At 36.1% G+C, this 24,694-nt stretch overlaps 1 protein-coding gene across 5 annotated transcripts; it reads left to right on the top strand.

Annotated features, from left to right (window-relative positions):
• The first annotated feature begins 2,142 nt into the window (after nt 1–2,142).
• Nucleotides 2,143–21,072, top strand: LOC114479093 (phosphatidylinositol 4-phosphate 5-kinase type-1 gamma-like). 5 transcript variants are annotated; one of them, XM_028472554.1, is made up of 17 exons: nt 2,143–2,400; nt 5,731–5,759; nt 7,511–7,600; nt 7,706–7,836; nt 7,920–8,037; nt 9,425–9,577; nt 11,527–11,826; nt 12,204–12,412; nt 12,488–12,571; nt 12,938–12,986; nt 13,089–13,173; nt 13,261–13,428; nt 15,576–15,732; nt 16,356–16,424; nt 16,718–17,186; nt 20,469–20,537; nt 20,599–21,072. In XM_028472554.1, exons 1-17 carry the CDS (start codon nt 2,343–2,345, stop codon nt 20,599–20,601), a joined length of 2,241 nt encoding a protein of 746 aa, XP_028328355.1. In that variant the 5' UTR covers nt 2,143–2,342; the 3' UTR covers nt 20,602–21,072. The 5 variants fall into 5 exon arrangements, with proteins under 5 accessions (XP_028328355.1, XP_028328354.1, XP_028328356.1 ...); XM_028472553.1 differs by having other exon boundaries at nt 20,442–20,537; XM_028472555.1 differs by lacking the exon at nt 20,599–21,072 and adding an exon at nt 17,263–17,297.
• The last annotated feature ends 3,622 nt before the right edge of the window (nt 21,073–24,694 follow it).

The raw sequence follows: 24,694 nt of genomic DNA, 5'->3' as shown, positions 1-24,694 counted from the left end.
TGAACGGTAAGATATTTAAATAATCATATTGGATATTATTATTACAGTTTTTAATTGTCGCATACATTGTTCTTGTTGGATTTATTATTTTTATGAATATTTTTCTTCTGCAACTCCTTTTTCCTAGAACTCCTCCTAGGTTATTAATGCAGCACTGATGACACGTATATTATCTCATAGGGACAATGTCAAGGATGTGCAGTCGACATTTTTTGGAGCCTCATGATCAAGGTTGCGTCAACGTCAAGTGTCAAAGACTACATTTTTCCATATCTACAAATATTCATATTTTTTTTTTCTTCACATGAACCCAGAGGTTCCCAACCTTTTTTGGGTCATGACCCCATTTTAATATCACAAATGTCCATCGACCCCAGAGACATTTTTTTTCTTCTCGAATTATGTTTATTAAAGTGTGTTGTTATTAATACAGAGTAGCCAGGATTAGTGACAAAGTGATCAGCTTAGATATTTTTATACTACATTTTATTTGAACTAGATTTATATTTGAAAAAGTTCTAGTAATAGTTTGATATTTATTGTATTTGAAAAAAAAAAAAAAACATTTAAAAATAGAATTTGAATCTGTCTTTACTGACTTTTTTTTTTTTTTTTTTACTAATTTCTAGACATTTTTGGTGACCCCACATGGGGTCCCGACCCCAAGACTGAAAGAAAAAGAAAACTGCAATAACTTAATGACTCTATATCAATTGCTTGTATTTTATAAATCTGTTCTACTATATTTTAGTGCTTGATTGGATACGTCTGTTACAATTTAAAGGCTACAGGTAATTTTTATTATTTATTTTATTTCATTTGTGGGGGGGTATACCATATATATATTCTGTGCTTAATAACTAGCTTATTTACACAGAACCCTTTTCATTCTAATCTTAATAATCTAAAATGTTTAAAATGCATTTTTGTATATATAAATTACATTTTCAACATTTTTAGATTAAAATGTAATTTGTAAAAGTCAGTTTTTTCCACTTATGGAGCCAATAAATCGTTATTTAAACAAGGCTGTCTCACCGTGTGACCCACATTTTGCCATGGTCATTAAATCGTGACCCACTTTTTTTTGGAATACAATCAACCTAATGTAGTTTTTTTTATTAATAGCTGTTGAAAACACACATACTGTATATTTTTAAAAACATAAATGTATATATTTTCCTGTGCATCATGCATTTCACAGCATGCCTGTCACAAGAAGAAATTAAGTGCAGCATGAGAGAAATTATGTATTTATTTATTTTTGACCAGCTGTCCACCCAGTGCAGGTCCCCGACCCACCAGTTGAGAATCGCTGGTTTAAACCTATACCATTCTGTCCAACCTTTGCTGCGCAGTAGATATAATCAGTTATTTTTGCTTATTTTTCAAGTTGTTAAAAAAAAAATTAATAATTGCTAAAAAAAAAGTTATTAATTTTAGTTTTTTTTTTTTGTATTCAAATTGAACTGACACGTGTTTTATTTGTTTATTGGATTATGTCAGGGTTAGGATTATAATTTCAGAAGTAAACTCGTGACACCGGCCTTCCTGACCTCATTTTTAATTTAAATTATTTATTTTTTGAATAATTAAATCAGTGTACATGTTTTCTCTGAATTGAATATTAATATTAAAAATCTGTAACTATACCTGCAAATCTTTTGCCCATATTTTTATTTTTTTAATTTTATTTATTGTTCTTTTCTTAATCATTCTATTGTGTTTTTTGCACATTGTGTTCTTTGGTTTTAGGATTTGTGTCACTAACTAATAAAACCAAACATTGATGATTGCACTGTTTTGCATTGCTTTTAGATTTTGCATCATTTTTGTAATTGTTTCCTCGAGACATTTGCGCTACAGCTGTAGGTGTTATATTGTATTATTGTGCATTATTCTACATTTTAAAGTAGGTTTCATTTTTTGTTTTATTTTTTTACAATGGTTTGTTGTGTCGCAGAATTGCGTTGTTTTGTCTTGATAATTAAAATAAATAACAAGATTTTAATAAATAAAAAGTCTGTGGATAGACTTGGAAAAAAAAACTTAATCTATGTATTAAGTAATGGAGGGGGGAGGGGGGGTGTGTGCTGCTACTGCTGACATACGCTCCTGTCGGTCGGGTGATGATGATGATGATGATGATGATGATGATGATGACGCACCGCAGTGGCAGAGATGATCTGAACGTGTCTGTGTCTCTACATGTAAACAACAAACAAACTGTCTGAATGAGGTTGGCATGAGTTTTAAAGCCACAGATGAGGGAACTATTTAACGGCTCGGAGGAACATTCCGCAGCATCTGGATCTGGATCGCTGTGAGGCTTCATCACCAACATGGACGGAGGAGGAGAGGATGGAGGGATGAGTCTGCAGCTCGACTCTGGGGAAACTGGTGAGTTTAACAACCAGTGCAAAGTCAATCCTGGGAATAATGTTTTTAATTCCAGGTTTGGATCCGATGGAAATGATTAAGATTACATGATCAGAATTATTACATGTGTTTATAGATTACAGGTTGACTTTATGTGTAACCTAAGAACATGTAATAATTCTTATTTATTTAAACATTTTACATTAAAAACAGCTGTCAAGATCTAAGTCATTATTTATCACTTCTTTTTTTTTAAATTCAATTTATTTTTATTTTTAATTTTGTTTTTTTTCTTTTAAATCAGTGCTTTTCAACCTTGGGATCGGGAACCCATGTGGGGTTGTCTGAAATGTCAAGTAATTGTTTTTTGATTTTTTTTTTTTTTTTTTTTTAAAAAAAGTGAAAAAACTTTCTAAATTTTCTTATATTTTTACATTTTTATGAATTAATATTCTTTTTCAAATGAACACGTCACACACAATAAATATCAAACAACTGTTTTCTATACTTAAACTCTCTCTAATAATAATATCTGAGGTGGTGCATTTTGTTTATGTTTTTAATTATTACATGTTCTTAAATTACACATAAAGTCAACCTGTTAGTGTCCTTTAAAGAAACAATATCCAACGTTTATTTATTGTGGCCGACTGTAGGAAATGTCACTAAACCGTTGTTTTTCAACCTTGGGGCTGTAACCCCATGTGGGGTCGCCAGTTGAAATGTCTCATGATTGATTTAAAAAAGTAAAAATAAAATCCTATTTTTGGAATTATTTAGATTATTAATATTATTATTCCAAATTAAAACACCACATGCAATCTCAAGCACCTGTATTCTATACTTTTACTTACTCAAATATACGTTTTGTTAAAAAAAAACAAAAAAAAAACTATATATATATATAAATTGTTTCTGAGGTTGCCAGAACTATCAAATGGGGGTCACAACCCCAAAAATGTGATTTTATACCAGATCATGTCCTTATTCAGTGTAAATCCTTTTAAAATCCAAGATAAACACATGATTTATCATTCTAATGCTTATTTTTAGAGGAAATGAGTTGTTTTTTTCTATTTTTCTATCAGGTAAATCAGAACCAACAAACACTCCTATGTCTCTAATGTGTGATTTAGTTTCATAATTCTTCTTTCACTGTTTGTTCTCACGCTGCTCTTCTAAGATAAATCTGAAAAGAGTCTTATGTAATCCCATGTGGATTTATAACATCAATCGTGCACTTATCCCTTGTGGCTATCACTGGTGAGCATTACTGTATTATTATTATTATTGTTACTATTATCAGAGCTCAAACAAAGTGACATCATGCATAACATGTTTATCACATGTCTAATGTAAACATAACAGGAGGAAAACAGATGTGCAGCTTTTTGTGCTTTTTCTCTGTGCTGATGATCATCAGATTAGACGTTCACGCAAAAATCCTCGGTTTAATGCACGTGTGTGTGTGTGTGTGTGTGTGTGTGTGTATTCGTGTGTTCAAAGTCACAATCATTTTGTTTTTGTTGCCACAGACAACCATTTTCTCAGCTGATGATGAGAGAAATATCTTTAATCCTCTTTATATGGTGACAAACATCTCAGGCTGCAAGGCATAAATCGCCCTCACAACACAACACAACACAACACAACACAACACAACCTGCCTCAAAACGCTTCATTACTGTCACACAGTGCACTGCAGATATTTATATAATTTGATCATCCTTTGATTGATTTGATATAAATAAACAAAACTGGTAGAATAAAAGTGCATAAATGTGACTGGCAGCTCAATGACAAATTATTCTGGCTTGACCCTAATCTTGTGTGTGTGTGTGTGTGTGTGTGTGTGTGTGTGTGTGTGTGTGTGTGTGTGTGTGTGTGTGTGTGTGTGTGTTGCCCTCGGATGCACCTTCTCAATGTTCTGTGTCAGGTTGTGTGTGTGTGTGTAGGTGAATTGTTGTACACACACCAACTAAAAAGCTCAGCTATTGCTTCAAAGTTTGTTTTGTGTACCGTATAAAAATTGCCCTTTCAGATGGTTTCTATAGCAACCTATTAGTTCCTTAAGAATGAAAGTGGATGGGTATTATTCTTTATTAATTATTTATTCAATATTAGCATTATATAATAACTTTACTGAGTCATTTGTTTTTGGTTAGAGGGATAAGTGTGACTATTAAAGGTCTAAGACAAAAATGAATTGTGTTGATTATTGCGATATGTTGTATTGATCCAAAAAAAAGTCCAAATTGATTTGTTTAATCATGTATTTTAGTGTTTTTCATTGCACTAACATATGCATAGCATGTGGTCACTATAGTTGTCAGTGAACGCACCATCAGACCTTTTTAAACTATGGATGCATCCTAATATTCCTTCCTATCTCCTTTCCTATCCACTTTTCCCTAAAGTGTTTAAAGGAAGTGTTTAAGTGGTGGCCATGATAAGGAGCGTTCCAATTCTCTAAAAGCTAAGGAAAGGAAGTTCACTGCTTCCTTTATAACCTCCTTTAGCCTAGGAAACACTGATACATCCTTTACCAAAGGAGACCACATAATAATGACCCACAATTCATTGCGGCGACAACATTTAAAGGGACACGCACACCCGAGTGCTCACAGAGGGACGTAGATCATGTAAGTTATCAATACAATAATATGCCTTTAACAACTTTAAATGATCTGAAACCCATATATTAATATATGTAAGACATATTATCAGATTATAACTGACATAACAAGGGATCAGAGACATGTTTTAATCATCATAATACATATTAGTGAGCCTGGCAGCTGATTTACATTCAAACCTTGTGATTTTTGAGGTGATGTTTTGTACTTAGAACATTTCTACACAAACATTCAGTTTTTTTTAATGAAATTTTAAAAAAAAATGTTTTTTTTCTGCACAAATTGTAATTTTGTAGTGTTCTGATAAAAAGTTTAACAGTGCATTAAATGTCTCCATGTGATCTGTCACTTTCTTCTCTCTCATCCTCTTATTAAACACACGGACAGTCTGCTTCGTCTCATGTGTTGGTAGGAGGGCGTCCTCCTAATCCTGGCCTGTGATTGGTTGTTAATGTGACCTGGAGGGTCTCGGCCAATGGCAGCTCTCAGATTAGGCAGGAAGTCAATCCAATAGAGTTTTTTTTTTTTCAATCTTCAAATCAGACTGATCCAGAAATAGGAATCAGTGGCTGCACGTTGCTGTTGTGCATCTTATCTGTGAGTTATACCACCTCATAGTGTCAGAAATGTGACCTTTTGTAATCAAATGTCTGTTTTAAATGTCATTTTACTCTTAAACTTTATCCTTGACAAAGCTTTTCTGTTGTGTCCACAGATTTGTCCAAGAAGACTCAAATATCTGAGGTGAGAAGCTCCTTCATTTTCTTTCTTATTTCAATGTTCGTTGACTGAGATTTTTGGTCATGTTGTTGTTAATGTGAAACAGAGATAGGCAACTTTTATCACACAAAAATGTGTTTGTTTGATCAGAGGGTCACATGATTAACATTTATGTCAGCATTAGAATAATGAGTGATCTGAGCATTAATACACAAAAGAACAAAGACTTTTTATCGTAATTTTGTGTTTTTCTGTCATTTTGTGTATGTTTGTCGTTGTCTTGCTCGTTGTGAAGCATTTTGTGTATTTTTCCTGTAAAATATATGGTTTATGGAGTCATAGTGTATTTGTGTGTGTGTCCTTTTACATTTTTTGGAGTAATTTTTGTGTATTTCTGTTGTTGTTTTGCTTGTTTGTTAGTACTGTGGGTTTGCTGAGTCATTTTTCATGTTTGTCTTGTCTTTTTGTGTACTTTTGTTGTCATTTTCTGTAATTTTGTATGTTTCTCTGAGTAATTGTGTGTATTACTGTTTTCGTTTTGTTCATTTTTGTCGTAGTTTTCTGTTTTTTCAGAGTATTTAAGGAGTTTTCATGTCTTTTACAGGATTTTCCTCCAATGTTGTAATTCTTTGTGTATTTTTTTATGCATTCTTGCTCTTGTTTTGTGTATTTTTCTGTCATTTTGTACATTTACTTTGGGGGCCGCATAAAAATAGACCAAGGGCTGAATGTGGCCCCCGGGCCGCCAGTTGCCTCTGTCTGATGTAATATGTTTGTTGCTGATTTTAAATGTTTTTACCGCTGATTTTGAGGATGCGTCCGAATATTCCATCCTATCTCCTTTCCTATCCACTTTTCCTTCACCCCGGAAGTGTTTAAGTGGCGGCCATGATAAAGAGCATTCCAGATGTCTAAACGCTAAGGAAAGGAGTCTCAATGCTTCCTTTATAACCTCCTTTAGCCTAGGAAGCACTGATGCATCCTTTACCAAAGAAGACCACATAATAATGACCCACAATTCCTTGCGCCGACAACATTTAAAGGGACACGCACACCCGAGTGCTCACAGATCATGTAAGTTATCATTACAATAATATGCCTTTAACAACTTTTAAGCTAGGGTAGGTCATTTTCTCTAGATACACTGTTTAAGTTTTTGGTTGAAATTGTCTTTATGTCCTGACAGAAATTAAGATCTTATGTTCTCTGAAAAAGGAATGAAGAAAATCTATCATCTGTAGCAGCTGTAAACCTGTAATAAGTTCGACCAATCGAAAAAGACGTTTTTTTTTTTAACCAATCACGTCTCTCTGTCTCCCTGCTCGTTCTCGATCCCTCGCATGCACGAGCTCACACTCAAAGCGCGTCACCGCTGACAGAGTTAAAACAGAGTTTTTGGTCATGTTTTTTTAACATATATAATGATAAAGTTTATTGTTTACTTAATGCTGAATGAGACGACAACGTTTCTACACAATAAAGTGATGAGCTGAGCTCCTCTTCTGCAGCAGCTGTGCCTTTTCCTAACTCCTCTCCTAACACCTTTCCTTAACCCTGTGACGTCATCCACAGCGTTAAGGAAAAGTGGATAGGAAAGGAGATAGGAGGGAATATTTGGATGCAGCTTAAATGTTTTTGATGCTGATTTTTAAGCTGTTGAATGTTTTCTGTTGCACTTTTTGATCATGTAAAGCATGTTGAGTTGCCTTGTGTATGAAATGCGATATACAGATAACTATACATTAGCTCAACCTTTTCCACTTTGTGTTCCATAGATGCCGTCCCCATTCGGAGCGGGCCAGGCTCACGAGAAGAAGATCGGTCATCGGAGGGTCGATGCCTCCGGCGAGACGACTTACAAGAAGGTCAGTCTCTCTCTCTTCTCATACTTTTGTCCAAAGAAATACATTTTAGTTTTCCTTCACTTCAGAGATCATTAGCTCTGTTTGTGGTTTTTTTCCTGCTTCTAGACGACTTCATCGGCCTTGAGAGGAGCCATCCAGCTGGGCATTGGATACACTGTTGGGAATCTCAGCTCCAAACCTGAGAGAGATGTGCTGATGCAGGATTTCTACGTGGTTGAAAGTATCTTCTTTCCAAGGCGAGTGCACGTGATGACGTGGGTAAGATGCGTTGAATGCTTCCCTAACTGTTTTTGTGTCTCGTGCTCCTTATTGGACACAGTGAAGGGAGTAACCTGACACCAGCACACCACTACCCAGACTTCAGGTTTAAAACCTACGCTCCCGTGGCCTTCCGCTACTTCAGAGAGCTGTTTGGGATTCGACCAGATGACTACCTGGTAGGACTTTACTGTGTTTATCAAGACCACACTATCTGAGACCAGAATGCACCGAGACCAAGACCATAAAAAAATATAATTTAAATACATTTGACTGACAAAAATGTATCTTCAACTCTATCAAAACTCTCAACTACACAAAAAAAAAATGGTGTAACTGAATTCTTGGCGGTGGGGCATTACACCCCAGTAATCAAAAGTTTTAATTAAAGTTTTCTCAAATTCATTTGAAAAAATAACATTCTCAGTACAATTTACATAATATACAAATATTATGTGCCAAAAACACAGTGACTGGGAAATGATAAAAACAATGATATAAAACTCAAAGGTTCACAGAATAAAACTAAGTAAAAAAGTTTTAAAGACGCAGCCGATGACTTTTGACCCTCCAGCTCAAACATGGCCAACACCACGGGTGCTCCGTAGACACATAAGTCTGTTGTTTGTAGTGAAACACGGAGAAAACAAGCGACTGGGACAGAGAACGAACAAAGCTTGCGATCAGTGCGTACTTGTCTGGATATAAAGCGCTGGATTGAGCGGTTGTTGTTCCGTCTACTCGCTCACCTTCCTCACAACTAAATCGCCGTCCATAGACATTCAGTAAAGGCAGAGTTACGTTAGAAACTTTTGATGCCATAATCTACATTGTTGGACTTTTAAATGCTTTTAATCATTTGATAGTAGATATTGGTCTATAGTCAAAAAGCGCTGCTTCATGATGTCTGAACTTCATGAACAAGCACATGCACATTGCAGTTTATCTCCCTATTTATTAGAATTCACCGAAATTCCAGCAATTTTAGTTCAAAAAGCTCATCTTGTTGAAATTCCCATTTGACCCAATAAGCCTTAGGCACCAAAACATCTGCACTTTTCCATTTCTAAAACCTATTGTAACTTTATGTTTGCCCTTTAAACATGAACTTTAATGGAAGACTATTTAACAGTAGCTGTGCATGTGAGCGTGCACCAGCTTACACATGCACTGACACACAGTGTCGTTCAGCAGCACATTTAATTTAAGGTCAAACTGGCTCTACCTGTGCTGCAGGAAGATTAGCGGATTAAAGCGTTCCTTCTTTAATCCCTGTTAGCAGGAGTGTGTGTCTCTGCACAACATGAGTTTGTGTTGTTGTGTTGAGCAAACAAGGAAAACGACTCCAAAATACCGACACATTTACAGAAAAATGCACATAATGGCAAAAGACACATAGAATTACTACAAGAACTACAAGAATAACTGAAAAATATACATAAAACAACAACAAAAATGACTCCAAAAACACACAGAGTGAGAGAAAAATCTCTATAAAACATGAAAATGTGGGTGATTGATAAATCCTTCCAGGCGCTAACATGCTAATATTTTTTGTCTGTCTAGTATTCTGTATGTAACGAGGCCTTGATTGAGTTGACCAACCCTGGAGCAAGTGGATCCATATTCTACGTGACCCGCGATGACGAATTCATCATCAAAACTGTCCAGCATAAGGAGGCGGAGTTTCTGCAAAAGCTGTTACCTGGATACTACATGGTAAGAGCAAAAATAAAACAAACATGATCAGAAAACACAATAAATGACTCAAAATATTCACCAAATGACTCACAAAAATATATTCATACATAGATATATATATTAAAAAATACACAAAATATTAAACAAATATATAAAAAATTCTACATAACGACTCAAAACACACAAAAAAACAGCTAAAATTAACAGAAAAACCACACAAAATGACAACAAAAATGCTCAAAATCATTCCAGAAACATACAAAATTACAATAACAAAAATACATAATGACAACAAAAATAACATAAAGACACAAAATAACCCATAACACATGGAGAAACAGCAAAAACACACAGAGGGGGTGTACTACGAAGCGAGATTTCCTCTTATCACGCTAACTTCCAGGATTTAATCAGTGTGTGCTGGACCAGGAAGCTGGCTAACGCCTTACAGAGCTAAATCACCATGGTAACTTAGGCTGAATGACTAACCTGGTTGGGAGCAGGTTTAGTTCTGGCTAGGATCTGAGCGAGTGCTAAAGCCCCGCCTCCTGACCAATCAGATCTCTCAGAAAACGACCCGACCAATAAAAGGTGATGTGTGAACACGTCACTGTGAGGATCTGATCTGACGCTGACAGGAGAGAAAGTATTTAGACATGATGCAATCCTTTCATTTACTGATGACATCATTTAGGAAACATAGAGATTTATATCTGATGAACTGATAAAGTAAAATCAATAAAATATATCAGCTGATAAAGCCTGCGTGCATCAGGTGCTTTCACATCTATAAATTAATTAATTAATGAATGAATGTATTCTGAGGTGATGCAAAGAGCCTCAGTCGTAGATAATATAAATATAAATATATTCCACCTTATGATGTAGATCTGTATTAACGTAGCATCAGAGACACAGACGAGTTAAAGTGAAAGTGAAAGTGATCAGAGTGTCTATTTATTCTCCGTTTATAATCTCACTATTTATTATTAATCATTAGCACTCATTGATTCCTACATTAATTACTTTCTGCTTTTACTGCAGCAACAGTGTTGTTTTTGGTCTGAATTATGGATTTTAATTCTTCATATTTTAAAAAACTCATTCCTCATTTGAGACGTTCTACAGTTCCTTCGTGTGTGATTGGTCTGACGCTGTAATATCCTCCTCCGTCACTAGAGTGCGCCGTTAACTAGACTGAAATTGACCTTTGTAGGGCAGCCTCTGTCTGACAGGGAATGTTTGGTCAGGTGAAGCACAAAAAACATAAGATAACGAGAAAACATACGACAAGAGAAACACACAACAACAAAAACGCTACACACTTTTGTTTTCTCCTGTGTTAATGCTCAGATTGTTCATTTTTATAAATGCTGACATGAATGTTGATCACGTGACCCTCGAATCAGATGATCCCGCTGGGATCAAAGTTGTTTCAATGAGCATCAGTATATTTTAGGCACATGATGGATAATAACCTATGTGTGTGAGTGCTTTTCCTGTGTGTGTATTTGTTTACATGTGTACAAGCTTAAAGTCATTGTCGCCACTGAAACCTCCAGTCGTCTTTGTCCTCTTTATCCAACTCTCCGTTCCCACGACGACAGTGACGTCTTTGAGACGTGTCAGAGCAGCGAGCCATGTTAAGAACTCTTTAATGGGTTAATTGATCACGCAGGAAACACGCAGTGATTGGCTGAGGCCTGGGGGGGGGGCTACTCATGTTGTGTGGCAGGTGATGAACAACTATGTTAACCTTCTCTCTCTTTCTCTCTCTCTCCTCCCTCGCTCCTCTCTCTCCTCTCCCTCCCTCTCTCTCTTCTCTCTCCTCTCTTCTCTTCTCTCTTTCTTCTCCCTCTCTCTCTCTTCTCTCTCTCCCTCCTCCCCCCTCTCTCTCTCTCTCCCTCCCTCTCTCTCTCTCTCCCTCTCTCTTTCTCTCTCTCTCTCTCTCTCTCCGCTGTGTCCAGAACCTGAACCAGAACCCACGGACTTTGCTGCCCAAGTTTTTCGGCCTCTATTGCATCCAATGTGGAGGCAAAAACATCCGTATCGTTGTGATGAACAACATCCTACCGCGGTCGGTACGCATGCATTTAAAGTTTGATCTGAAGGGCTCCACGCACAAGAGGCGAGCGTCCAAGAAGGAGAGAGAAAAGTCCAAACCGACTTTTAAAGACTTGGACTTTCTGAACGACGTGTCCGAGGGTCTCACTCTGGACCAGGACACCTACAGCGCTCTGATCAAAACTCTGCAGAGAGATTGTTTGGTGAGAAATGTTCGAGAGTTTAATCATTTAAAAGGATCCTCCACAGTTTTTACAAATGTGGCCTAAATATGTCTAACTTAGCGCATTGTTTTGCATCAATTCATTTTATTGTCTTTTAAAAGTGGGACTACTTTACAGTTTTAGAGCCTGTGTTCCTCCATCTTGAAATCACATGATTGATGACGTCACACGGCCCCACTGCCTGTAAACATCCCATTGTTTTCTATTGGAGTGAAACATTCAGCCTGATTTATTGATCATTTAGCAGCTTTTTCAGTCAAAATGCCAATTGTTAGACATAGATCTACTAATAAGGACATGTCAAAGGTTTTAGGCCACATTTGTAAAAGTGTTGGTTGTCGTGTCCTTCTCGACAGGTTCTGGAGAGCTTTAAGATCATGGACTACAGTTTGCTTCTTGGGGTTCACAATAAGAGCCAAGCAGAGCGAGAGCAGCAGTCCCAGGGCTCGCCCTCAGCCAGTGGTGACGAGAAGAAGCCGTCGGGTCAGAGAGCTTTGTATTCCACCGCCATGGAGTCCATCCAGGGGAGCTCAGCGTGCAGGGAGCCTCTGGACCACGATGACACGTGAGTCACAACTGAAATCACTCAAATATCTACTTCCTGATCCAGCCTTAGTCTAACTTTGATGTTTTTTACTAGAATGGGTGGAATTCCAGCTGTGGGCGTTAAAGGAGAACGCCTCCTCCTCTTCATTGGAATCATTGATATTCTGCAGTCTTTCAGGTAGTAGGCCTTTAGCATCATGTATGCTAAGCTAAGCTAACGTCAAGAGATAAGTTAATCACGGTTGCACCATCCTGATACTATCTATCTATCTATCTATCTATCTATCTATCTATCTATCTATCTATCTATCTATCTATCTATCTATCTATCTATCTACTCTATCTATCTATCTATCTATCTATTTCTAGAATTCACCACAGCACAACTACATTCTACTTTAAAGCAGAAAAATCTCACGTCATTCAGTGTTTTTTGTACAGAAATGAAGATAATTTATAAATTTTTCAGATACGTTATTTATTACTGATCAGAAAACCTGTGAATCCCCTGGTTTTTATTAATTTTTTTCTCTTGGTTTTACAGGATGATTAAAAAACTGGAGCATTCCTGGAAGTCTCTGATCCATGATGGGGTCAGTAGCTTTAACATTACACTTATATAATCATTCATCCATTAAATACATTTTTATTCCTTTATTAAAAGAAAAAAAGGAATTTCCTCTGTTTTTTTTAAGGACACAGTTTCAGTCCATCGGCCGTGTTTCTACGCTGAACGATTCCTTAAGTTCTGCAGCTCGGTGGTGTTTAGGAAAAACAGCTGTAAGGCTACAGCACATGCGTTACTGTCATACTACATGTCGTACTTGGTTGAGATGAGAACAAACGAGCGTTGTCTTGTTTTTGCAGCGTTGCGTTCGTCTCCCTCTAAACGAGGACGTGGAGCTCTGTTGTCTAAGTCCAGCGCTGGAGGCTCCGTCAGTCAGCGTCCTTCACTCACCGATGACAGGCAGGAAAACGTCGACAACTTAGAACATCTAAGAAGAGTTTGTCACTTCTCCATACAGGAGGACAACGGTAGGATTTTTTGTAAATATACAATAAACTAAAAAAGATTTCCAAGTTTCAAGTAAATGGAAAGTGAAAGGATAGGATTTTATTTTCTACAGCTGATCAGTATTAATAATAAATAAAGATAATTAATTACGACTGATGTTTTTTAAACAGATTGTTGGACATTATTTTAATAAGGAAAGTGGTTTAAAGAGTAGCTACAGCATTATCCACGTTCACTAATAAATGTGTAAAAGTTGCTTCATTCTCTTCTTGAATAGAAATTATTTCACTTTGGAAAAATAAAAACAAAACAATAGCAACAGGAAAATGGGCTTGTTATGGCAAAAATGATTAGTTATGTTTTTTAATATATTTACTCATATATTTACTCATACATCTTATTCCTTAAGCCTTAGGTTGTAACTTTCCATTGTGTGCTCTTCATGTCTTCAACTTTGCTTCTAGCTCTAGGTCAGGTCATCTTCCCAAAACACATGAATCACCAAGGTCAGACTCAGAGGCACCCTCTGTGCACACACTCACATGCCTACACACACTCACATAATCACACATACACACCCAATACACATCCATTCATACACACAAACACCATACACGCACACACCTCCAACACTCATGACAATCAGGAGATACCAGAGAACTGGTTGTTTTGACCCAAAGAAGAAACTGTCTCTTTTCACTCTCTTCCCTCACCTCCTCCTCTCTGTCCTCTTTATCTCCTGGGGGGAGGAGGGAGGGGGACGGAGGGGGAATATACGTGATGAGTTAGAACTGTGCCACTCGATCATCGGACGTCCGCCCGGGCGGTCACTAATTTTGTCCATCTTTGTACTCTTTTTTATTTAGTTTTATAATAAACCTTTTTTTATAAAATCATCAATGCCTCGCCTGGACTCCATTATTCAACCAGAGCAATAAATCATGTCTCCAAATCAGGTCAACCGCAAATTTGCTGTGACAGGCTTCATTTTGAAAACAATAATAATAATACGAATAACTATTACAATCTTAAAAAAATATTATTATTATTATTATTATTATTATTATTATTATTATTATTATTATTACTTTCATGAATTTCAAAACACTTTGAATAATCATACAGAAAATCAAACCAACTGAGGGAACACCTGATCAGCTTTCATATTTGTCCAGTTAGTGTTTTTTAAAGCTTGAGAAACTGATGAATAAACGTGTTCATTTTATGCTAATTTACTTTCTTGATTTTTTTTTTTTTTTTTGTTTAAATTTAAAAAACTGTGGGCGGGGCTCTTGGAGCCAGTTTGTACCATAAGCTCTCCAAAGAACAATCTATGCTATGCTAACTAGCTCCTCAGTACTAACTATAGCTCTCTAGTCACAATTTTCTCAAATCCAACCTACGTGCTATTGATTTCAGAGTCCACATGTGATAGTTTTCATAGGAGGGGCGGAGCCAACAGTGGTCCAGTGATGTCACAGATTCTTGTTCTCAGCCAAAAGCAAAACTCAGTTATAATAGCCAGGTTTCAACCCATAGAGGGCAGTGACTTTTTACAACAAAAATATAACACATTTTAATACTAAAATATTCGATCTTTTAATTGAACAGCTCTGAGGACAGATGACACAAGTAGTTCTATTTCTCTGTGTCATTTATTCAGGTCAGTATCAGAAGCTAGTTTTTCCAGAGAAATGGGAGTAGACATTTTATCTTCTTGGGCTGGGTGTGTCCCGTACAATGAGGGAGGCTGATTTATCACCATGATCCTGTCCAGCTGACTGCATTCATGACCTTTAGGTGTGTGTGTGTGTGTGTGTGTGTGTGTGTGTGTGTGTGTGTGTGTGTGTATCTCAATATCAAGAGTTGTACAAGAACACTACTTCACATTTGTTTTCAGCTAAAAAAACAAAATAAAATACATTGTTATTATTGTTATTATAATACGTATCTAGAGCTACTTAGAATAGATAAAGACCTTAATCAAAAGCGTGAGTGGTTTGCCACTTACAGCGAGAAAGTCCTGGGAATGACTCCATGTTTGCATCTGGTCTCTCCAGATGTTCTGATTTCCTCTTAAGGTCCTGGAGCCCTGATCTAAGCTGGGGTTGGTGGTGTGTAGCTCCCACATATCTGATAGTTTCATCCTCCTCTGTTCCCGTCACAGTCAGAGACCCTCCCTGCACTCCTCCTTTGTTCGAGGACGCGACCACAGCCTCCATCGCGACCACTCTGTCGTCCAACAACTCCTTACAAACCACTCCGTTGGACACCCCGGAGCACCCACGCTACAGGAGACAAATGTATTCCCCAAATGTAATCAGGTTGGAAGATCTCTTTGAATGTAAAGGTGTGGGCTTGAGTCACATGACTGAGTCATTTCCCCCTGGGATAAATAAAGTATTTATTCTGATTCTGATTCTGAGGACTTAGACTCAGACTTCAGCCTATTGACGAGGAAAAACTTCTGACCCTTCCATGAAAAAATGATTTTATAAAATGCAGTTATTATTAATGAGCTCAAACCCCTGCAGGACAGAACTTTGATTGACAGGTCCAGCTTTAGCAGCCTCTGAATTTAAAGATTATAAGTGATTAATAATTGATTAGGAAAAATTATACCTCGTTCTACTTATTGTGATTGATTGATTGATTGATTAATAGAGGAACTGTGAAAATGTTAAAATCTAAAAATATGCTGATTGATTTGTTTATTAAAGCAATATGTCAGATTATATCGTTATTATTTGATAAATATGTACTCTAAGTAATGTATTGTTTCTCCACTAGCTGTGGTACATTATGGACTCATGACTTTTGACTTGACTCTGAACTTTAGTATCATGACTTGAGCAGTGACTTGTTCCCACCTCTGGACTATAAATCAAATGAAATCTGATTACTCGCTGTACATCATACTGTATGTGCTGTAACGTCTCGTGTGCAGGTCTCAAAAAGAAGTCGTTGAAATTCATGGTGAAAGACAGGACACGATAACGGTGCAGGTGGAGCTCAGGTAAACACTTATCAAATGTTCCTTAATAATTCAATAGGCACACTGTATATATTTTTATATTTTTCATGTTACTAGTGAAAAACTATAAACCAATAAATGATTATAAGACACAGGTTACAATGGCCTCATGTTTTTTCAAAATCTGTAAGTTGTGAAATAACCCAAAGTTTAAAGAAAATAGTTTTATATCTATTATTAAGGAACAATTTGTAACAATTTCAGAGTTTTTTTTAGACCAAAGTACGTGGAATGTCTTAAAATGACCCAGGGTTGTTTTTCTCACTTCTTTGCAGTAAAATCCCCCAAAGCACAGAACTCACACAGATGACAGAACAGATCTCACCTCCAGTCGTTCCGTCGTCTTCTTCTTCATCTGCTCGTTCCTCCTCCACCCATCCTCCTTCCTTTGCATCCTCCTCCTCATCCATCCATCCTTCCACCAAACCTCTCACCTCTCAATCATCATCAGCTCAGCCTCCTTCTCCTCCAGGCTCTTACTCAGCATCCACGCTCCCTAACTCAGCTCCAAACGCCTACAGCCTTCCTCCCGCCTCAGCGTTCACCCCGATCCGACCCGCGTCCCCTCAGTCCTCCACCCACAACTCAGCTCTCCGTGTCCCAACAACTCCCCCCCCCTCCTCCTCCTCCATAGTAGCCAGCCCACTGGATCCACAGGGACTGAATACGTCACACCATCAGCTGTCGGTGTCCAGCAGCCAGAATTCATTGGAAGGCGAGGTCCCAGTCTCAGACATATACTTTGTAAGTTCAACGTCTATCACTTTAACTGCATTCAGTGAAAATTGAACCATGTGACAGTGAGTGTCTCTGTTTCCAGTGGTCCAGTCAGGACAGTGTGGTAGAGTTATGATGGTGAGGGGGAATGCAGTGCACTGTATTTATTAAAGAGTAACTAAACCCCCTGGTTTTTCTTGACCTGTCACTAAGGGGGAAATTTAAGAAACTGCCTTGATTGTGGGTGGGGCTCTTCAGCAGTTAACACACGCCCAGTCTATGCTATAAAATCTCCATATAACAATCTATGCCAGAGGGAGGCAACTTTTATCACAACGAGGCTGAAAAAGGGCGGAGAAGAGGAAAGGATTGCCAGTCGCTGGGGGGCGCGCGCGTGCAGCCTGTTGTTGGTGCTTCAATCACCTCCCCTATAAATTTTGCGTAAACTTTCCAAAGCAGCTCCTGCTTGCTTTTGAGTTCATTCATGAGTGTTGAGAACTCTGTTCCATCCTTCAGAAATGTCTTCCTAAAACAGCTGCCACTGTAATACGGACTTTGCAATAGGTCAGAAAGCTGCCAGCTCCAATCAACAGCATGCCTGCTACAATAATTCTAATCATAGATGTCTTCCACGAAAAGAATTGACTTGCAACTCGTGACTTGTTCCAAAGGTTGAGCACAGATCCAGCGGCAAAAGTACTGCTTGGACAGGTGGGCTCACCACTGACCGATCTTTTTGTCGAAAAATGTGGTCGATTACATTGAGAGACCAACTGATCAATTCCATAATTCCAGTTTTGGATAGAGATGTCATTCTGTATTTGTTTGTTCTTGTCTTGCTTGTTATGAGGCATTTTTTGCATTTCTGTCGTCCTTTTGTGTATTTTTCCTGTAAAACATTTGTTTTTTGGACTCATATTGTGTATTTGTGCGTGTGTCACTTTGTGTTTTTTTTGGAGTTAGTATTGTGGGGTTGCGGAGTCATTTTTCTTGTCTTTTTGTGTACTATTGTTGTCATTTTCTGCAATATTGTATGTTTTTTGAAGTAATTTTGTGTATTACTGTTGTCGTTTTGTTCATTTTTGTAGTAGTTTTGTGTGTTTTTGGAGTATTTTCTGTGTTTTTCTCTTGTCTTTTACTGTATTTTCCTGCAATGTTGTAATTCTTTTAATATTTTAATGTACTCTTGCTTCTGTTCTGTGTTTTTTTTTTGTCATTTTGTGTATTTACATTTACTTTTACTGCCTATGTCTGAACTTAACCTGGCAATAAGCCACACCCACTTCCCCACATTTTGTAAAAAAGTGAAAAGTGGGTGTGGTAATGCCGCCGTTTCTGTTTACTTCCGCGTTTCGAAAAAGAAACGTATCTCCTGTGCCACACAGTGTCAAAACAAGCGGAAGGGGGCGGGGTCTGTGATCGACAGCCGTCAGACAGTCCATCAAACACAATCCTGGCTCTGATTGGTTCTTTTTGCTCGGTCGCGGTGTATTCTGGCAATTTGCAGTAGGAGCAGTAGGCGGGGCTTAATGAGCCTGTTTAATTACTAGTTTCATGTAATGCTGTCTTTACATCGTTACCAGCTGCACCTTTAACACCCAAATATATTTGTTTTTGTGGACTTTAGTTACTCTTTAAGAAAACTTTCAGGTTGGGCATGTCAGCTGTGATGCTTTGGAAATGAAATGGTCTTTTCTGCACAGCTTCATGAATATCTACCAATCATCTCACTGCGTTGGGGCATTTCATGCATGATGACATCTGTTTTATTTTCTGTTGCTTCCAACGTGTTGATGATAATCAACAGTATTCCATCTTCATACTCACTGTCTTTTTGCTCATCTGTGTGTGTTTGTGTTCATACATCAGTACGCAGATGGCAGATATTGGGTTTACTCGCCGGTTCTCGGCCGACGTAAGCTCAATTCTAGCTCAAGTTCCAATGTAAGTCACAGCTCAGGTTCCTGTAGATGTGCTAGCCAGATGTTTGCACTGTTAGCAGTGTGGGTTTAGCTGCTTATGGATCTTCAGAAGTAAGAAAATAAAACATCATTAGAGCGTAAAACCAGATATTGTCAGTTATCAATGATCCTGATCATGGTACCATTGATCATTCACACTTTAAAGGCTTGGAAGAATGTACAGTATATATATCCATTATTAACAATACAGTATGTCCAAATTAATGGACACTAGGGCCATCCATCAAAGCATGGATAAAGATATAGTTTCAGATAACGTTGATCAGAACCCTGCATTAGGTGTTGGTATCCAGAAGATGATTTAGGAAGAAAAAGGAGATGTTTTAGAAGTTGCACAATCTGCTCAAAGTTTCCTGGAAATTGAATAATAACATATACATTATACATAATATAACATTATGGAAAATGAAGGTTCAGATTCCATCAAAGCTTTGTGATAATCAAGCAGATTATGAAAAAGATAATAAAAAAAATCTAACTAACATTTTTTATGCAAGTTTCAGTTTGTTTTTGCAGAAAAAAACCCCCACAAATGATTCAAATATGCTTTTTATTTATTTTTTTTTTCATTTTGATCTACAGTATGGAGCAAATAATAATAATGAAAAAAAATAATGATGAAACTCAAAATCCGAATCCAATCCAGATCAAACTGTTTGGGATAATTAAAGAACCAACTTAACATAACCTGGTCAAAATTCACAAAGATTGGTCAATTATGAACAAAAATATTATTATTTTTTACTTCCCCAATGATGAGAGATTTTATTTTATTTTATTTTATTTTATTTTATTTTATTTTATTTTATTTAACTGATTCTGAATCAGTATATTGATCTGGATCCTCCAAAATGTGATGGAATCTTCCATGGTGTAAAGTCCATCTTTGGTTAAAATTTTGACAAAATCCCTTAAACACTTTTAGTGTAATCCTTCTAACAGACAAATAAACAAAATCTAAACTTATTTTAGTGGCGGTATTATTATTTATTTCTTCTTTCACTTGATTCTGTGCTGGAGTGTAAACTCCTAAATATACTTTAATATACTATACTTTCTTTTTTTATTATTCATTCATAGTGTTCAAGAAAAGAAATGTGACATAAATCCTTGACTTCTGAAGATCCATCACCTGCATGTGTGTAAACAATAATATCAGGGATTATTTAATGAGTTTCAGCTTTGCTTTCACACGTCCATCATGTGTTTGCACTGCACACTGACACCAAATGTGGAATATACTGTGTGTATATACTGTATATATAGTGGACTTATCTTTCTTTTGTCTTTTTTTGTGCTGCCTCCTGTTGGTCGTCCGGGGCAACAGCACATCCAGGAGGAGAGAGGATGGGTTTACTCTCCTCTGCACTGCAGCTCAGATAGAGACAATGAACCAGTGCGTGCAGAAGAAATGTAATCAGTGGATAAAAGATGAACATGATTTACTAATCCTGCTGTGATGTGGAACACGGTGATGGATTAAGAACAAAGTCAACCTTCAACAAATGATGACACTGTAGAAACTGAATGGATCCCATATGCTGCACGTGGAGAAAATAATAAGCAAAACAACCCCCCAAAAAAAACCAAATGTACATACATGAAATGATAAGAAAACTGGATTATGGTAACTAACCACTGATGCTATAATCACAAAGTCCTCATTTATTTTCACTGCAAACCTCATTCAAACAGAAATGTGTTCATTTTTTTTAAACACTTAAATAATAATTAGTTCTGTTATGGAGATTTTCAGGGAAACCAACAAAGACGTTTATGTGACGACTTGAAGCATGGCAGAGCTGTGTTCTATGTAGCACTTTGTTGATTTACATAATGTATGTTTTCAAATTATTATTATTATTATTATTATTATTATTATTATTATTATTATTATCATTTTGTCCCCTTTTTGGTTCACAAGCATTCAAACAGAGGTGATGTTTTACTGACATAACATATTATTCAAAATGAAGAGAAAAATAATCTTGCTGGAAGTTCTTTCAGCAGACACCTCTGAAGAAGACTGGCAGTTGACAGTCAAAAATGTCAGGAGATCAAAGTAAATTTCCTGAAGAACGGTTGTGTGAATAAATGAAATCACAACATATTATTCAAATAGAATACAATACTATTGCTGAAATTATTACGCGAATGCAAGGAAACATCAAAGCAATTAGCAGACGCCCCTGAAGAAGACTGGCAGTTGACAGTTGAAACATATGAGGAGATCAAAGTAAATTTCCTAAAAAAAAGTTGTGTGAATAAATGAAACTTTAACATATGACTTTAGAAAGATGAATCTGCTCTGACAATGAATGATTGTGAATATATATATGTATATATACATATACATATATATATATTTATTTATTTTTTAAATGCCTTATTTAAAAACAAAATAATGGATTTCATTTTAAGAAGAATATTTTTTACACTTTATGTAGCAGGGTTTAGTCTCCGTGTCCTTTTTTTCCCCACGTACCCCAGCTTGCGGTCCATAAACAGTGACTCGTAGCAGTAAATGCTGTTTGCCCTGTGATGAACTATTCCTATTTGCAAGATAATTGAATTTTCAAATTCAAATTAAGTTGTAAATCAGAAAGCAATTGTACATTTGTAATTTTTCTAAAAACAAAAAAAATAAAAGCTAAAAGAAGCTAATTAATTATTTTTTAAACCTTCTGATTAAGACCATTTTATATAAAGAATGATTGAGTTTTTTTTTTTTGTGTCCTGTTTTGTTTTTTGTAAACATTTGTTGTAAATGGCCTCAAGTTTGTTTGGTCAGATTTTTAAGCATTTATGCTGGAAGATTTGGAAAAACATTTTCTAAATATATGTAAAAATTGATTAATCATCACTTTAGTCTCAAAGCTCTGTAAAAAGCGACAGTTTATTTATTTTGGTATTTTATTATTTTTAATAACCTTGTATCCTCGTAGCATGGCTGAACCATCACGCTGTGATTTTTCTGGATCTGTTGATGTCAACATATCTGTTGCCTCGGCAACAATGTTTGTAATCAGTGATGATCATTGTGTAAAATACAATAAAGTCAAAATGATTGATCCATGTTTAACTGCACAGATTATCTCATGTTCCTCCAGCAGAGGGCGACACATTACCACCCAAAAATGCTCCATTGTTTCTATTCAACCTATTCAGAGACAAAATCACAAATTACACCCTCTAAGTAAGACATCTGAACCAATATGAGTGAAATTATGAATCAGAGATTTATTCCGAGCAACAGAGCTTAAAAAGGAACAAAACAGTTTTTAAAGATCTTAAAAAGAGTAAATCCTAAATATAAAGATAAACCTAAAATGTATTAAAACATTTTTAAGGATAATTTTTGGCATCTTTCTTCCATAAAATAGATTTTTTTCTCTTTATCAAATTTAACATAGGTAACCTTCTATATCAGAGGTCGCCTAAAAAAATGTGTGTTTGATCAGAAGGTCACATGATCAACATTCATGTCAGCATTAGAATAATGAGCATTAATACAGGAAAGAACAAAGAGTTTTTATAGTCATTTTGTGTGTTTTTCTCTCATTCTGTGTGTGTTTGTTGTCACATTGTCTATTTGTGTGTGTGTCATTTTGCTGTATTAATAATTGTATAAAGTAATTTTTGTGTATTTCTGTTGTCATTTTGCTCGTTTGTTAGTACGGTGGGTTTGCAGAGTCATTTTTCATGTTTTTCTTGTCTTTGTATGTACTTTTATTGTCAGTTTCTGTCATTTTGTATATTTTTCAGAGTTTTTTTGTGTATTGTATTGTACTTTGTATTTTTTTATGTATTCTTGCTCTTGTTTTGTGTATTTTTTTTGTCATTTTGTACATTTACTTTGGGGGCCGCATAAAATTAGGCCGAGGGCCGCATGTGGCCCCTGGACCGCCAGTTGCCTATGCGAGCTCTAGAATGTTTTCACTATCCTCCACAGTCTAAATGAGATTTATTGTCAACTTATGGAAAATAAAAAAGGTTATTGTTGAGTGAAATAATTACATTTACAGTGTTTATTTTTAATATATTTAGCAGCTGTGGAGCCTCATTAGTGAAAACACCTGACGTGGATTCAGGTGTGTTGGACTCTTCAGGACAAGGTACAGAGAACGTGGATGTTGTCTGATATGAAAAGCTGTTTGTGCATAAATATGAGAGTTGAGCTTTACTACTATTATTTAAATATGAAGTACATGTACTCCATGTTGGTTTATTAGTGAAGCGAACAGTGTGATTAGCCTTATATGCTAATAAAAAACTAACACAAGCTTGCCTTGAGTAGAAGTGGTGAGGTAGGGATGAAATATGTGTATTTAATATTGTAAGTACTGTTAGTATGTATACTGTTTTATATTCTGGATGAATAGCTACGGCCATGTGTGTCAATGTTAATGAGAATCCCAATAAACGATAAAACCACAAAGCAATAAAGTATTTAGAGCTACTTTGATTAAATAAGCACCCCATCGTATCTTGGGGTTTCCTGAAATGTCTCGTAATTGGTAAAAAAAAATACTCAAATAATATATTTATTTGTTTAAATATTCCTCTTATTATTAATAAATTATTATTTTTGATGAATATTAATGAAAAAATTAAAATAAAAGTGAAAAAAATAAAAAAAGGGAAGAAAAGCTACAAAAAAAAAATTATTGCCATTTCTTTTTGAAAATATTACCACCGTATAATCCAGAGGTAGGCAACTTTTATCACAGCAGGGTTTGTTTGATCAGAGGGTCACATGATCAACATTCATGTCAGCATTAGACTAAAAAGTGATCTGAGCATTAATACAGAAAAGAACAAAGTTTTTATAGTCATTTTGTGTGTTTTTCTGTAGTCCTTTTATGTATTTTTACTGTAAAATATGTTTTTTTTGGAGTATTTTTTGTGTATTTCTGTTGTTGCTTTGCTTGTTTGTTAGTACTGTGGGTTTGCGGAGTAAGTTCTCACATTTTCCTTGTATTTTGTGTAATTTTGTATATTTTTCAGAATAATTTTGTGTGTTACTGTTACCGTTTTGTTCATTTTTGTCATAGTTTTGTGTTTTCTGAGTATTTTCTGTTTTTCTCTTGTCTTTTACTGTATTTTCCTGCAATGTTGTAATTGTTTGTATTTTTTATGTATTATTGCTCCTGTTTTTTTGTATTTTTCTGTCATTTTGTACATTTACTTTGGGGGCCACATAAAATGAGGCCGATGGCTGCATGTGGCCCCCGGGCCGCCAGTTGCCTATGTCTGATTTAGAGCTACTTAGATGAAATAAAGACCCCATCGTACGTTGTCCTTACAGCAGTGTTTTTCAACCTTGGTGTTGACTGAAATGTCTAGTAAAATTATATACATAAATGATTAAATTATTATTCTTGATGAATATTAATGAAAAAAGGGGAAAAAGAAAAGAAAAGAAAGTTAAAAGAAAATTACCAAAAAAAGAGAAAAAAGGGGGAAAAAGCAACAAAAAAATGTATCTTGCCAATTAATTTTGAAAATATTACCATATAATCTCTCTTACTTCATTTGCATAGAAAATACAAA

This window comes from Gouania willdenowi, chromosome 17 (assembly GCF_900634775.1).
Source record: "Gouania willdenowi chromosome 17, fGouWil2.1, whole genome shotgun sequence".
In the NCBI taxonomy this organism is placed as follows: Eukaryota; Metazoa; Chordata; class Actinopteri; order Blenniiformes; family Gobiesocidae; genus Gouania; species Gouania willdenowi.
The sequence above is the reverse complement of the archived record's forward strand: the minus strand, read 5'-3'. Positions and strand labels throughout refer to the sequence as shown.